General features: G+C 39.1%; 1 protein-coding gene across 2 annotated transcripts in view; it reads right to left on the reverse strand.

Moving 5' to 3' along the window:
* The window catches only part of ccdc18 (coiled-coil domain containing 18), a 250198-nt gene that overhangs the window by 52605 nt on the left and 182854 nt on the right, over positions 1-14739 (reverse strand). For both annotated transcript variants that reach the window (XM_048601698.1, XM_048601699.1), the window contains 3 exons: positions 10431-10541; positions 8280-8411; positions 2156-2290 (listed from right to left, as the gene is read on the reverse strand). In XM_048601698.1, coding sequence (XP_048457655.1) covers positions 2156-2290; positions 8280-8411; positions 10431-10541 — 378 coding nt within the window. The remainder of the gene's footprint in view (positions 1-2155; positions 2291-8279; positions 8412-10430; positions 10542-14739) is intronic.

Genomic DNA, 14739 nt, shown 5'->3' on the forward strand with positions numbered 1-14739 from the left:
AAGGAACCCGGGTCCCTAGCACTGTGAGGCAATAGTAACCGCTGAGCCACCACTGAGCTCAGTGGTCAGCACTGCTGCCTCACAGCGCCAGGGAGCCAGGTTCGATTTCACCCTTGGACGACTGTCTGTGTGGAGGTTGCACATTCTCCCGGTGTCTGTGTGGGTTTCTTTTCCTAGAGAATAGTGAATCTATGGTAAAAGTTGCCAACTGGTGCAGTGAGCGCCATTTCAATGTCAACATTCATGAAGATCTGCACTGACTCCTGGCTTAGGCAGAGATCACACCATGCTAGAGTGAGGTATCAAACGCGTCCATGATCAGTGTGACCCCCAGGACTAGCTTCAATCATCTAGCAGAATTGGACAGCATTTTTGAAATTTTGTTTCTTGAGTTTACAAAGTTGGCATGTTATGTAATCAAGCAGTCTTAAACAACTGAAGGATTCTACATTGTAGATATTGAGAAACTAGAGAATAATCTTCAAGTGAATGCTAGCTCATTGAGGAGTAAAATCAAGGAGTACATTTTCAAACACAAAGGGTAGAAAAGTCAAGAACTTACTCATGCTAATAATTTTGTAGACACTGAGTTAAATAAAATTTTCAAGACTGAAAATCATTTTTAGTAAAGATATCAGGCGATTTGGATTAAGCAGTTAAGAGGGGTTCATATCAGTTTTGATCGAATTGAACAGAAATTCGAGAGGGAATAATGGCTCAATCTTTTGCCTATGTTTTCGGTTTTCAACAGCATCTCAACTGTTTGGCCCAGGTGAGATGGGTCAGCTGGTCTTTTCCTGTCTGATCTTTTATGTGTTCATAAAGCCAAATGAAAACAGCCACAGTTTTCAGATATACAGTTTTGAGTTTGCAAGATCTGCATTTTTCCTCACTGTCCAAGACCCCTTACACACCTTCCAGGTGAAGCGGCATTTTATGCGTACTTCTTTCAATCTAGTCTCCTGTATTCGCTGCTCACAATGTGGCCTCCGTTTCACTGACAAGACCAAATGCAGTCTGGGTGACCGCTTTGCAGAATACCTCCACTCTGTCCTTAGAAATGACCCTGATGTTTCAGTTGCTTGCAATTTCAATAAACCATCATGCTCTCATGCCAAAATTCCTGTCCTGATCCTGCTACAGTGTTTCAGCAAAGGTCAACGCAAGCTGGAGGAATGGCACATCTTTTGCCACTTACGCACTTTACAATCACAAGGATTCAATATTGAATTCCACAAATTTAGAGCATGACTGTTGTATCCTAAATTTTTCTTACATCCTCCAAACATCCACTCCTTCTCCTCCTTTCGTTCTCCCCTTTGCATACACATACACACATTTGTTTGTGCGTCTTATTGATTTGGCTCTCAGAGAGAACACATTTTCTATTTTTCATACTTTTATTTACACCCTATTTCACATTTCTATCTTCCCTTCACCACCATTAGCGACCCCTTTGTCTTTGGCACTGAACACTTTCACAATCTGTTCCATCTTCAACTCAGGTCCCTCTGCCTACAGGGTGCAAACCAGAATTTTCCCAACCTCTTCCAGTTCTAAAGAAGTGCCTGAAGAAGAATCATACCAGACTCAAAACATTAACTCTGTTTTCCTCTTCACAAATGCTACCAGATCTCCTGAGTTACTCCAGAATTCTCTATATTTATTTAAGATTTCCAGCATCCTCAGTATTTCACTCTTATTAGCAAAGAAATGTCATATTGGACAAAAATAAGTGTTAACTCTGTTTCTCTTTACACAGATACTGCCACACCTGCTGAGTTTCTCCAGCACTTCAGTAAAAATTAAGGTTTGCTTTCTCTTAGCACTGGATTTGTTGTTTGGGTTGTTACACTTTAGTGTACATCGTTGGTTTTCTATAAAAGAAATCCTTGTGTGTATGTATGTCTAAAGGCATAATTCAGAACTTTTGTAATACATAACCATGAGTAAAGGCCCAATTCAAACAAACAAACAAAAACCAAGTCAAACTTACCAGCAGTTCAGCTGGATGTAATTTATATCATTATACTTTAAGTACATTAAAAACACTGACATACGCTAAATCTTTTACCAAAGTCAAACCCTTTGAAAACCCTAATGGATTGAAACCATTAAAATAAGAATGATAAAAAACTTTAGTTTTAAAGCTTACTTCTCTGGTTTCCTCAAGGAGGAATTCCAATGATTCAATTCTGCTTTGCTTGGCAGTGATCTCTTCCTGAACACTTGATATTGTTTGCTTCTGTTTTTTCAACTGTTGCTCCTTCTCTTCCAGTTGACTTTGAAGCTTAACAAGGAAAGGAAACAACTGAATTTGCAATGTGCCTTTCATGATATCCCAAGATCTTCAGGGAACTGTGTCAACATATAACTAAACATCACTTTCTCCACCTGGGCTCATTGTCAGGGACCTCCAATGTACACAAATGCAATGACCTTTTTAACAGCTTGAACTGAAGTGTACTGTTTACTTTGAGTAATATTTTTATGCAGTTATAATAAATCATCCTTTCTTTGACCATTTTGTATCAATGCCTGTAGGTTTATTTGGACAAGTTAAGAACATTACAGCGAGGTAAAGCTTCTGTTATTGACCCTATAATAATTTGTCTGATTTATACTATTAAAAAACAACAGCACTTTTCACAAAAAATTTTCAATCTTTTCCTTCAGCATTTCAGTACTTGCCATTGTTATCATATGGCTCTTTGTTTTTTTTTAATTCATTCACAGGATTAATGCGTCACTGTCTAGGTCAGCATTTAGTGCCACCCCTAATTGCCCAGAGAGCACTTGAGAGTCAACCACATTGCTCTGGGTTTGGAGTCACATGTAGGCCAGACCAGGTAAAGATGCAGCTTCCTTCCCTAAAGGACATTAATGAACTAGATGGGTTTTATGGACAATCGACAATGGATTCATGGCACCATCAGACTCTTAATTCCACATTCTTATTGAATTCAAGTCCCACCATCTGTCATAGTGGGATTCGAACCCGGATCCTCAGAACATTACCTGGGTCTCTGGATTAATGGCCCAGCAATAATACCACTAGGCTATCACCACCTTCAATTCTATAGACAGTGCATACTGGGTGAGTGGACATGGAGGAAGCCATGCACAAAGCCTTTAAACTAACTTTTCAAAAGGTTCCCAAATCCAGGCTATCGCTCACAACTCCTCTGAGGGGCCACGAACTATGAGTTATGAAGTAGCCCAACTCCACAAAAATGGCAGGGAGTAATGAAGCCAAACTGGTTACGAGTGCTCACTACCTGCACCTTGACACTATGTAGAAATCTTGAAATCAGGTCTTGCCCGCATTTTTAAATGGCTCCAAACGCCAAATTCTTGACAGTGCCTCAACCTGGCCTAGATATCTTTGGTGCAACAGTTAGAAATGGAAAAATACAAGAGCACCAACATATATAAAGTCCAGAGAAAAGATGTTTAACAAGGATGGAGAGTCAAATGAGGATGCAGCGTCAATGAGGATCGTGAACAAGAGATTGGAGCAATGGTAGGCTTCATTCTAGATGCAGTATAAAACATTTTGGCGTACAAGATTCTAAGGTGAATCAGCGATAGTAGGAACTGCAGATGCTGGAGAATCCGAGACAACAAGGTGCAGGGCTGGATGAACACAGCAGGCCAAGCAGCATCATAGGAGCAGAAAGGCTGACGTCTGTGAAGAAAAATCAGTTAAAATTTCAGGTCCAGTGACCCTTCCTCGAAACACCAGACCCCAAAATGTTGTCTCTGATTTTTCTTCACAGATGCTGCCAGACTTGCTGAGCTTTTCCAGCAACTTCTATTTTTGTTCAAAAGTGAAGGAGTTTAGCAGCAAAGACGGTTGAGGAACAACAGCACATTTTTAAGAAAATAAATCATGGCTCACAGCAAAAACACATTCCAGTGATAAGGATGGATTCTAGGAATGGAATAAACCAACCTTGGTCAAATAGCAAAGTTAAAGATAACATCAGATTGAAAGAAAAAAAGAATACAGTGTGTTAAGATTAGTGGTAAGCCAGAGGTTTGGGAAAGGTTTAACAACAAACAAAAAATGACCAGAAAAATTGAACAGGGACAAAATAAACATTAAGGGAAATCTTGTAAGCGTATCAAATCAGACAACCAGAGCTTCTTTAAATTCATAACAGAAGCCAAGGTAAACATAGGCCCCTTAAAAAATAAGTCTGGGAAAATAATAATGGGAAAACTGGAAATAACAGAGGAGTTGAATAAATGCTTTGCACCAGTTTTCACAGCAGAAAGCACCAGAAGCATCCCAAAACTACTAAATATTCAAAGGGAAAAAGAAGAGGAATAAATACAATATGTAACTCTAATGTTAGAACCCTTGCAGATTTTTCAGTATTTTTGTTTTACTTATTTATTAATTTTGGTTTGGCGCTGTGAACTGTGAACTGAAAATGACGTTTGGACTGTGAGCAGTTTTTTGAATTGGAGAAAAGGGCAAACAAGCTGGTGCCGTTTTGCAAGGTCAGGCATGAAAGTTAATTACAGGTTGGATCTTGATCAAGGTGCTCCACAGACACTTCAATTCCAGGGAAAGTAGTTTGCTTAAACAGAAAGCAGATGTTTGTCCATTAACGAGATCAGTACCTGAGAACTGGTGCCAGCAACTCTGGAAGAGTACATCATGACCAAACGGATGGAGGGGCTGGTGAGTTTGAACTGGTTTTTGGATTGTGTTTCTGAGGAGGAGGAGTTTGACTGTTGATGCCATTATCAGTCATAGGAAGTTCAGAGAATACAAACTATGCTATGTGTATTGCTGAAAGTTTCTCAGCGTGAACTTAAAAGGTGAATTGACGTCTTCAGAAAATCAACCAAGAAACAATCATTTGAAACAAAGCAGTGTGAAAACTGCTTAAGTAATCTGATCAGTTTTGTTATTTTCTTTTATTTATCCCTGAATTATCTTTGCTTGTCTGTCTTGTGTGTGAATGAGTCTGAAGACAAAGGTTGCTGAGTTTAATTATAGATATCAATTAGATTACTTTTTGTTTAATTTTGCTCTTCTAAAGTTACTGTATTGTTGATAAATACTTAAGTCATTTGTTTAAGCTACAAACCCAGTGTCTAGAATTGATTATTCTGAGAGTCTGGGATTGGTTATTCAAAAGGTGTGCTTAGGAACCATTGGGGTCAATTTGGGGGACAATAAAGCTTTAATTTTACTGTGTCATGAGCATAGGGGTAGGAGGGTAGATTTGATTTGGCTGTCTGTGTCCATGTTGTAATACTGGAGAAGAAATGCTAGGGAAACTAATAGGGCTAAAGACTGCTAGGTTTCCCTGGACCTGATGACATGCATTCTAGGATTTAAAAGAAGTAGCTACAGATATAGTAGATGCACTGGTAGTAATCCTTCAAGAATCCCTAGATTTTGGAAAAGTCCCACAGGATTAGAAAACTCCCAATGTAACACCCTTATTTAAAAAGGGAAGGGAACAAAAATAAAGGTAATTACAAGCCAGTAATCTTAATGTCTGTTAGTTGGATAATATCACAGATCATAGAATCCCCAAAGTGTGGAAACAGGCCCTTCGGCCCACCAAGTCCACACCGAACCTCAAAGCATCCCACCCAGACCCACCCCGCTATAGCCCACCTCATTTACACATCCCTGAACACTATGGGCAATTTAGCACGGTCAATCCATCTAGCATGCACATCTTTGGACTGTGGAAGGAAACTGGAGCACCTGGAGGAATTCCACGCAGACATGGGGTGAATGTGCAAACTCCACACAGACAGTCGCCCAAGGGTGGAATTAAACCTGGATCCCTGGCGATGTGAGGCAGCAGTACTAACCACTGAGCCAAACTTTACTGGAAAGGATTAGTAGCACAGCATTCAGAAATGCATAGTACCATCAAGCACAGGGAGCAATGGTTCATGAAAGGGAATTCATGCCTGACACATTTACTAGAATTCATTGAGGAGGTAACAAGCAGGGCAGTTAAAGGAGAAGCAGTGAACGCAATATATTCAGATTTTCAGAAGGCATTTGACAGGGCACCAGGCATAAGGCTACTTAACAAGATAACAGCCCATGTTGTTAGAGGGTTGGCTAATAGAACTGACAGGTTGGGATAAGGGGGCATTTTCACAATGGCAACCTGGAACAAGTGCCACAAGGATCAGTCATGGAGCAATGATTATTTGCATTTAATATTAACGACTTGAGTGAGGAAAGTGAAAAACATAATAGCCAAGTTGCACATGACACAAAAACAGGTTTGAAGGTGAATCGCGAGGATGACCCAAAGAGTCTGAAGAGAGATGTAGACAGAGTGGACAAAAACTTGGCAGATGAAATATAATGTGAAAAAATGCGAGGTCATGCATTTTGGCATGAAGAAAAAAGGAGCCGAGCTGAATATTATTTAAACAGAAAAGGACCGCAGACAGCTACGGAACAGAAGAATTTAGGAATCTTCTTCCATGAATCACAAAAGGCTGGCGTCCAAATTCAGCCGGTAAGACGGAAGGCAAATGGAATCTTTGACCTTTATTTCAGTGAGAATGTTGTCTAAAAGTAGGGATGTTTTGCTATAACTATACTAGGTACTCATCAGGCCACAGCTGGAATACTATGAACAGTGTTGAGACCCGTATCTAAGGAAAGATATACAAATGTTGGCAATCCAGAGATGGTTCACCAGGCAAAAACCTGGAATGGAAGGACAATCTTATGAGGAGAGGCTGAGCAGATTAGGCCTGTACTTGTTGGTAGATAGAATAATGAAAGACAACCCTGTTGAAATATACAAAACTCTTACAGGACTTGACAGGGTACATATGGAAAGGTTGTTTTCCCTTTGTGGGAGTGTCTGGGACCAAATGGCATTATCTCAGAATTATGGGTTGCACATTTAAGACAGAGAGGAGGAGGAATTTCTTCTCTCAGGGGGTTGTGAATATGTGGAATTCTATACACAAAGGATTATTGAGGCTGGGTCATGAAGTACATTCAAGGCTGAGATAAACAGATTTATAATCAGTAAGGGAATCAAGGGTTATTGGGGAAAAGGCAGGGAAGTGGATTAAGGATTATCAGATTTGCCACAATCTCACTGAATGGCAGATGGGCTGAACGATCTAGTTCAGCTACATATTATGGTCTGATAGTACCTTGAGAAATAGCAAAAGCTCTTACATAGCACAGGTCTTAGCATCATCACTGCAACAATGAAAGGGAACATAGACAAATGGGCATGTGATATTCTGCCAAATTACATTGTTGTCTCAAAGGGACTGAATTAAATTGGAATCACTGTTGGATAATTCAAAACTTATTGTTTCAGCACCAAAATACAAGTGAAGTTAATGGCAATTTTTAGGAGCACAATCACACCTTCTAAACTACAACATCCTTTCATTCCTTGTGGATTAGGTATTAGCCTACAAACTAGGCACTGTAAAAAAAACACATGCTCAAACTATATGAAAATGCATATGGTTATAGATTTCTAATGCTCACACAAAGAAATATTAGCCTTTCTAACCAAATGGAAAGAAGCGTAAAGTATTTTTGAGCAAATGGATAAGCAAAACCTGAACATGGTTTATTTGGAGAGGCCACATGTGATGGGCAATTATGGGATGGTACACTTGTGTATTCCTAATGCACTTAACTGGTTCACAAAGCAGAACGCTTGTCTCCTGAAAGAAGCTGAAAGTAATACAGAATCTATTCAAGAAAACAATGGTAACATTGCTAGCCATTGACTCATTTAGCAGAAAATAATGGAACTTCCTCAATGACAGCAACAGCAGCTCTAAATTATCTGATTTTACAATGTCAAAGAAACTAGAAATCAATATTTCTCTTCTGATTAAATTAGCATGTTGACATTTTCACAAAACTTGAGTATTTCAAACATTCAATTTTTCTCCAATTCTACATTTCTGGGCATGTCAACACTTTCTAGGATTACTGTTGCAATCAGATTCACCAAAAAAAGTAACAATGTGAGAAAAAGAAAAGTGTACAGTTAAAGGCTGCAAATATCTATCAGCTTCTTTGAAATGAAGGTCAGAAATCTTAGCCTATAACTGTGGAAAAAAAAGGTATTTGTTATCATACAAATCTTTGTGGGCATATTAAAAGCAGCCTTCCTTTAATGAATACAGATCATTTTTTATTTAAACAATACGTTTCTAATTTTAAAACTCTCATACACTAAGATAAAAATACCTACATGTAATTTTAAGTAATTAGTTTTAAAACATAAGCTTACAATTTCAATCTGCTTCTCGAGTTCTTGACACTGTTCAGTTTGAATCTTCTTGATATGTTCACATGCGGCAATATTTTCCTCATGTTGTTCCTCTATGAATTTTTCCAATTTGATTATTTCTTTATTCTTTTCCTAAAATTTTGTAGGGAATCAGTAGTAACAAAATCAATGGTTATAGGTATTATTGCTCAAAACTTTCCTCTTAGAAGAAGCATGTTTCAAAGACAAGTCACACAACTGAAAGAAATGAAGATGAGGACACATTTTCAAAATACAATGTGTATATTTACTTAACTAATCAAGGATAACCCACCTCAGATTTTTTACTCCAAGTGAGAAAAGGCATTTGTGTCTGAATATAAGATTTTCCATGTTTAGCACTTCAAAATGATGTATTTGGCATCAGTTTAAAAAAAAGGCTTTGGGCAAAACTCAATTCATTCTTAGGATGTATATATACCTAAGAAGGGCAGGACTAAATTGACCAACCTTTGTTGCCATAAAGAGATGGTGGCAGGCCTTCATGAACCATAAGGGGATTATTCACCACAATGCTGTTGGACGACGTTAGAGGATTTGCTCTGGCAACATTGAAGGATTGTCAATATGCATCCTAAGTCATGTCTGAGTGTGACTTAATCATGGAGGTGGTGATATACCAGCTGCCACTGTCCTTCTAGTTAATATGGCTTACGAGTTTTTGAAGTACAAAGTTGTTGTTGCAATGTACCCTGTGCAGTTCCAGAAGAGAATCTGAACTTCAGACAAGTGGTGCTGTGCAAGCAGATTGCCTTACCCTAGATAGGATCAATAGTAAAAAGACTTTGGGGAATGAGGAAGTAGGCCACATAATCCAGCATACTCAGTTCTCACCTGCAATAGTAGTTATAGTATTAATAGTGCTCATCTACATGGATTTCTGATCCATGATCAATTCCCCACAGAATAGTATAGCAGGAGACTCAAAATTTGAAACAAATTACCAGTATGGAAGCTATATAGTTTAAGGGCTGCTTGATAGCACTGTTGATAATTGCTTTCATAATTTTTCCAATGACAGGGGCAATAGGTTTATAGAATATCAATTCCTGTGATTGGATTGGGTTCATTCCACACTTTTGTGAAATTAACATAGGCAATTTTTCACATCACTGAGCAATGTCAATGCAAGAATTTTTTTTCTTTATTCACTCATGGGACATGGGCATCGCTGACCGGTCAGAGTTTTTATTACCGTACCTAGTTGCCCTTGAGAAGTGGTGGTGAGTGGCCCTCTTGAAACACTGTGGTCTACATGCTGTAAGTTTACCCACAATATCCTTAAAGTGGGAATTCCAGAATTTTGACCCAGTGACAATGAAGCTTTAATAATATATTTCCAAGTCAGGATAATGAATGGCTTGGAGGATTTGTGAGCCCAAAGCGATACCCTGCCTTGAGTTGTTAGATTTGTTTGAAGTCTGTCCCATTTAGCACTGTAATAATGCCACACAACACCATACACGATATTGGCAATGTGAAGGTAGGACTTTGTCTTCACAAGGACTGTGCGGTGGTCACTCTTAGCAATACTATTATGGACAGATGCACCTGCAGCCAGCAGACTAGTAAGGATAAGATCAAGTATGTTTTTCCCTCGTTGGTTCCCTCACTACCTGCCGCAGACACAGTCTAGCAGCTACATCCTGTAAGAACCAACCAGCTCGGTCAGTAATGTTACTGTTGAGCCACTCTCGGTGGTGGACACTGAAATTCCCCACACAGAGTAAATTTTGGACCCTTTCCACCCTCAGTGCTTCCTCAAAGAGTTGTTCAACGTGGAGGAATGCTTGGATTTACCAAGCTCTATGTAAAACAAAGTGTTTCCAAGTCACAATTCCATTTAACAAATATGATTGAATATTTAAGGGTTGGAAATGCTGGAAATCTGTATTTCTGAGCTATAAAAAAAATCAAAATTCAAAAACATATTGGTTTTTAAGTAAAATTCTCCTTTTCAGTAAACATGGATATTTACATTGTCAAGATATTGCCATATTCAGAGGACTTTTTCTGAAGTTTAATAAGTGGCCATTTCTCACTGCATTTCATTTTAACAATCCAAGACAGCATTGCACAATAGTTGTCATTAAATTATTATTCCAATTTTACCACAATGTCTTGTTCATGTTCGATTGCTTTGACTGCATTTGTAGTGCAAACAATGGTTTTCTCCTCCAACTGTTTCTCCACTGTGGCAAGCTGATTTTTTGTTTTCCTTAGCTGTGAAACAGATGAATATGTGCATATTAAAAAAGTATTTCAAAACAATCAGTGCTTATCATTGGATATGAATATAACAGCAAGGTTAATTAACCAAAAAAAGTTAACGTAAAGGGCTTTTCCTTTCACTCACGCATATTTTTCACATATTTAAGAAACAAAAGGAACATTCACACACTTCTGCATACAATCTTTTGATCCTTGTTTTATGTGCTCAGAAAATCAAATACACCTAAATTCCCAACATCTGGCACAGTAAGGCTCCTAACAAGAGGGCATAAACTTAACCAATTATTCTTATAATTTTATAATCTGAAACAGGTTAAAAATTAGCACTGGAATTCTGGTACGTAGTTTATTTACACAAAACTTCTATTATACATTTTTAACTATATTCAATTCAATACAGGTGTGGGCATTATCTAGGCATTCACTTATTCTACTACAAGTAGGAGAGACTAAAATTGCTGTGATTAATTTTAGAAAAGGCTTGTTTGTAACATGTATTTCTTTAAAATGTTGTAAGATGTGTAAAGATCAGCTCCAATTCAATCATTCACCACATAGCATTTTAGAATAAAACATAGATTGCTCTGTCTCCTTTAGGACCAAGGCGAGGTTTGAAAACTGATCAGCTTAATGCTTGGTCAAATTGATTCTGGTCTTGAGATAAATACGTATATGCTAAGTAACATGTTAATGCTGCATCAGGCTTTGTTTATAGTTGACATATTGTTTGTGACAGTTGAAAAAAATCATTCTTTTCCAAACATTTCTAAAGATCCAAAGAGACATGAAAATAGTTAAGTCCCGCATCGTTCATGTGCTTCCAAAATTTGCAATTGCTATTGCATAAAATAATCAATAATTTTGTGACAAGAAAAGGAACTCAAAACTGAGGACTCATCAGGTCAGGGGCAAAGCTGGGCAAGACCAACGGGGATAAGTAACAGTGGTTACAGAGAAGCCTAAGACCAAATTTAAGACCTCAGTGGTAGGTTTAAAAAAAAGTGAAGTTAAGACTAGCTTCAAGGAAAAGAAAAACAATCAAAATATGAAATCATGAGAAAACAGGTTAACTAACTGGCTCATGAGTGTTTCCCTTTTCCTTTCTAATCTGAAGCACAGATTCAAAACAGGAGCCAGGAAATTCACATTTTACACTTTAGGTAACTGTAAGAGCAAGTAAATTAATAATAAAAATATTATTAGCTCAAAGGTATATTTCAAGAGGCTGTAACTTCACAAGCACAAGGTGTAGGAGAGTAGTTGGATGGTCATTGTATAGCTACAAAGAGGCAGGTTGTGCAGGAGTCAACTGCATCTGGTCACTCTCAAACTAGTACTGGAGACTGCTGGAGTAACAACAGCTTCAAGAAATGCACTCTACAAAATAGCACCAATGAGGAAGGGGTGCGTGGAGGTTGGGGGAGGGGAAAATAGTAAAGTGTAGAAATGTAGCTGTTGTAATATTGCGAGTCCCTCATGATATATTAAAAAGACATGCCTCAAGGCCTTGTGTCTTAATGTAGGGAGCATTCGCAATAAAGTGGATGAATTGGTCATGCAAATAGATATAAAGAAGTACCATAATGTTGGGATTATGGAGATGATGCCACAATGTGATCCAGGGGTATTCAGATTTTAGGAAGGAAAGACAGAGGGAAAGGAGGTGGGCAGCATTGCTGGTTAAGCATGTCATTAAGGCAATAGTGAGGAAGCATATTAACTCCAATGGAATATTTATGGGTAGAGTTTAAAAAAAAGCAGAAAACAATAGTAGGGGTTCTATTTAGACCCCCAAACTGTAGTAGCAACGCAGAAATTAGACACAAGAAATAAATATACAGCTGCAACTATGGGTCACTTTAATCTGCATATAGGTTTGAAACATCAAATCAGTAACAATGCTGTGGAGGAGGATCAATATGTTAACAAACCAACTTCCAGTCATCTTAGACAGGGTGTTGTGTAATGAGAAACCAACAATTAGCAATCTAGCTGTGCAAGGCCCCTTGAAGAAGAACACAATACGGTAGAATACTTCATTAAGATGGAGTGTGACATAATAGGTCCCTTACAGTCAGAAAGAGGAGCACCAAAGATATGACAGACCAGATAAATACATATTTTGTCTTCATCAGAGTCATCTAGACTCGAAACATTAGCTCCATGGATACTGCCTGACCCGCTGAGATCTCCAGCATTTGTCGTTTTCAGTACAGATTCCAGCATCTGCAGTAATTTGCTCCTATCTTGATAATCTACATCCCAACTTATTATGGAAGTGGCCCTAGAGTACAGGATGGAATGGTGGTCATCTTTCAAGATTTGAGGCATGCTGGAACAATTTCTATGGATTAGAGCATTGCTGATGTAACTCCACTACTTAAGAGAGGTAGAGGGGAACAGGAAACTATAAACCAGTTAGTTTGACATTGGCAGTAGGGAAAATGCTGGAGTCCATGATGAAAGGTGCAAAAGCAGAGCACTTGGAAAACAGTGAGAGGATTGGACAGAGTCAGCATGGATTTACGTAAAGGTGAAAGGAAAGTCCAGCTTGATAAATCGACTCGATTTATTTGAGGGTGTAACTAGTAGAGTTGATAAAGGGGGAGCCAGTGGATGTGGTTTACATGGACTTTCAGAAGGCTTTCAATCTACTGAAATAAGACATGACTGTGAGCTGCAGGAAGACATCAATGTACTGGTCATGTAAGCAAGGAAGTGGCGAATGGAATTCAATCTGGGACAAGTGTGAGGTGATGCATTTGAAAAACTTAAACAAATGGAATTATACCGTGAAGTGTAGATGTAGGAAAGGACCTTGGAGCACATGTCCGCAGATCCCAGAGATAGTAGGACTAGCCAATAAGATGGTTAAGGCACCATTTGAAATAGTTTCCTTTGTTAACTAAAGCAGAGAATGTAAGAACAGGGAGGTTATGCAGTTGTTTTTAAAAATTACTAATTAGGTCAAGACTTGAGTACTGTGTGCAGCTCTGGTAATCTCTGAAATAACTCCACAGAAGCCAGTATTCTGTGACCGAGTCACTCTGTGTTTACACATGAATAGTCCTCGATTTTAGTACTGCCTCATTCAGAGTCAGGTACCAAAATGTCAGTACTTCTGACGCTCACCCTTTTGATCTGTCAGTCAGGGCTCCCTGATTAGAGCAGATTAACAGCTCCAATCAGTGAACTCATATTCTATGAGATCTAGCTGGCTGATCTCGTTACAATCACTACATCCCTCCCCCTCTGAATTCACAGACATAGGCCGGTCCTTTTTCTTGGAGAGCCTCCAGGGGTGTTATAGCACCAAGTCAGGTTCCACCAACTCGGCGTCTGACATGGACAACATGTAACGCCTCTTGAATCTGGGGCGCCTCGGTAGAATTTCAGCCTCTTCTTCCAATGGCAAAGACATCAAGTTGGCTACATCTGTCATGTCCACCTCTGATTCAGATGACTCAACAACATTTGATGGAAAGTGTGAATCCACAGGTTCCAGCAGCATTTCTGAATGTTTTGAGGCTCAGGGCATGTTTCACTTTTGCACTGTTTGTAATCTGTGGCTTTCATATGGTCTACGTGCTTATTCAGGACCATCGCACTTACCCGAACTTAAATATCACTGATCCTGACCTCACATCGACCATGTCTCGTACCCATATGGGGCTATTTCCATGATCCTTACACAAACTTTGTTCCCTGCATCCAACTGTCTCCCTCTCTTGGTGGAGTCTTGTGTACTGTGTTGGCGTTCCTGATGCCATTTCATCATCCTGGACCTGGGGGAAGCAGGAGATCAGACTTAACCTGGTGTGGAGTCTTCTATCTACTGGCAATTCTGTCAACGCTGTCCACGTTGTTGTATGTTCAGTAGTCTTATAATCAAATAAGAACCGTGACAGCTTGGTCTCCAGCAAGGCTGTAGGCTATTTCCTCAAGCCAGCCTTCAAAGTATGGACTGCTCTTTCTGCCATGCCATCTGATGATGGGTGGTATGGAGCTGTCCTTGTATGTTGAATCCCACTCAACTTTAAGAAAAAAAACCAAATTCCCCGCTGGTAAATGATAGGCAACACTTCTGGGACTCTGTGTGTTGAAAAAGATGTGTGCAGTTTTTCTATCGTCATTCTAGTATTTGGCGAATGGACTCTACACATGCCCACCCATCTTGAGTGAGCATCTA

The sequence above is a fragment of the Rhincodon typus genome, chromosome 10 (assembly GCF_021869965.1).
Source record: "Rhincodon typus isolate 14 chromosome 10, sRhiTyp1.1, whole genome shotgun sequence".
Taxonomy (NCBI): domain Eukaryota; kingdom Metazoa; phylum Chordata; class Chondrichthyes; order Orectolobiformes; family Rhincodontidae; genus Rhincodon; species Rhincodon typus.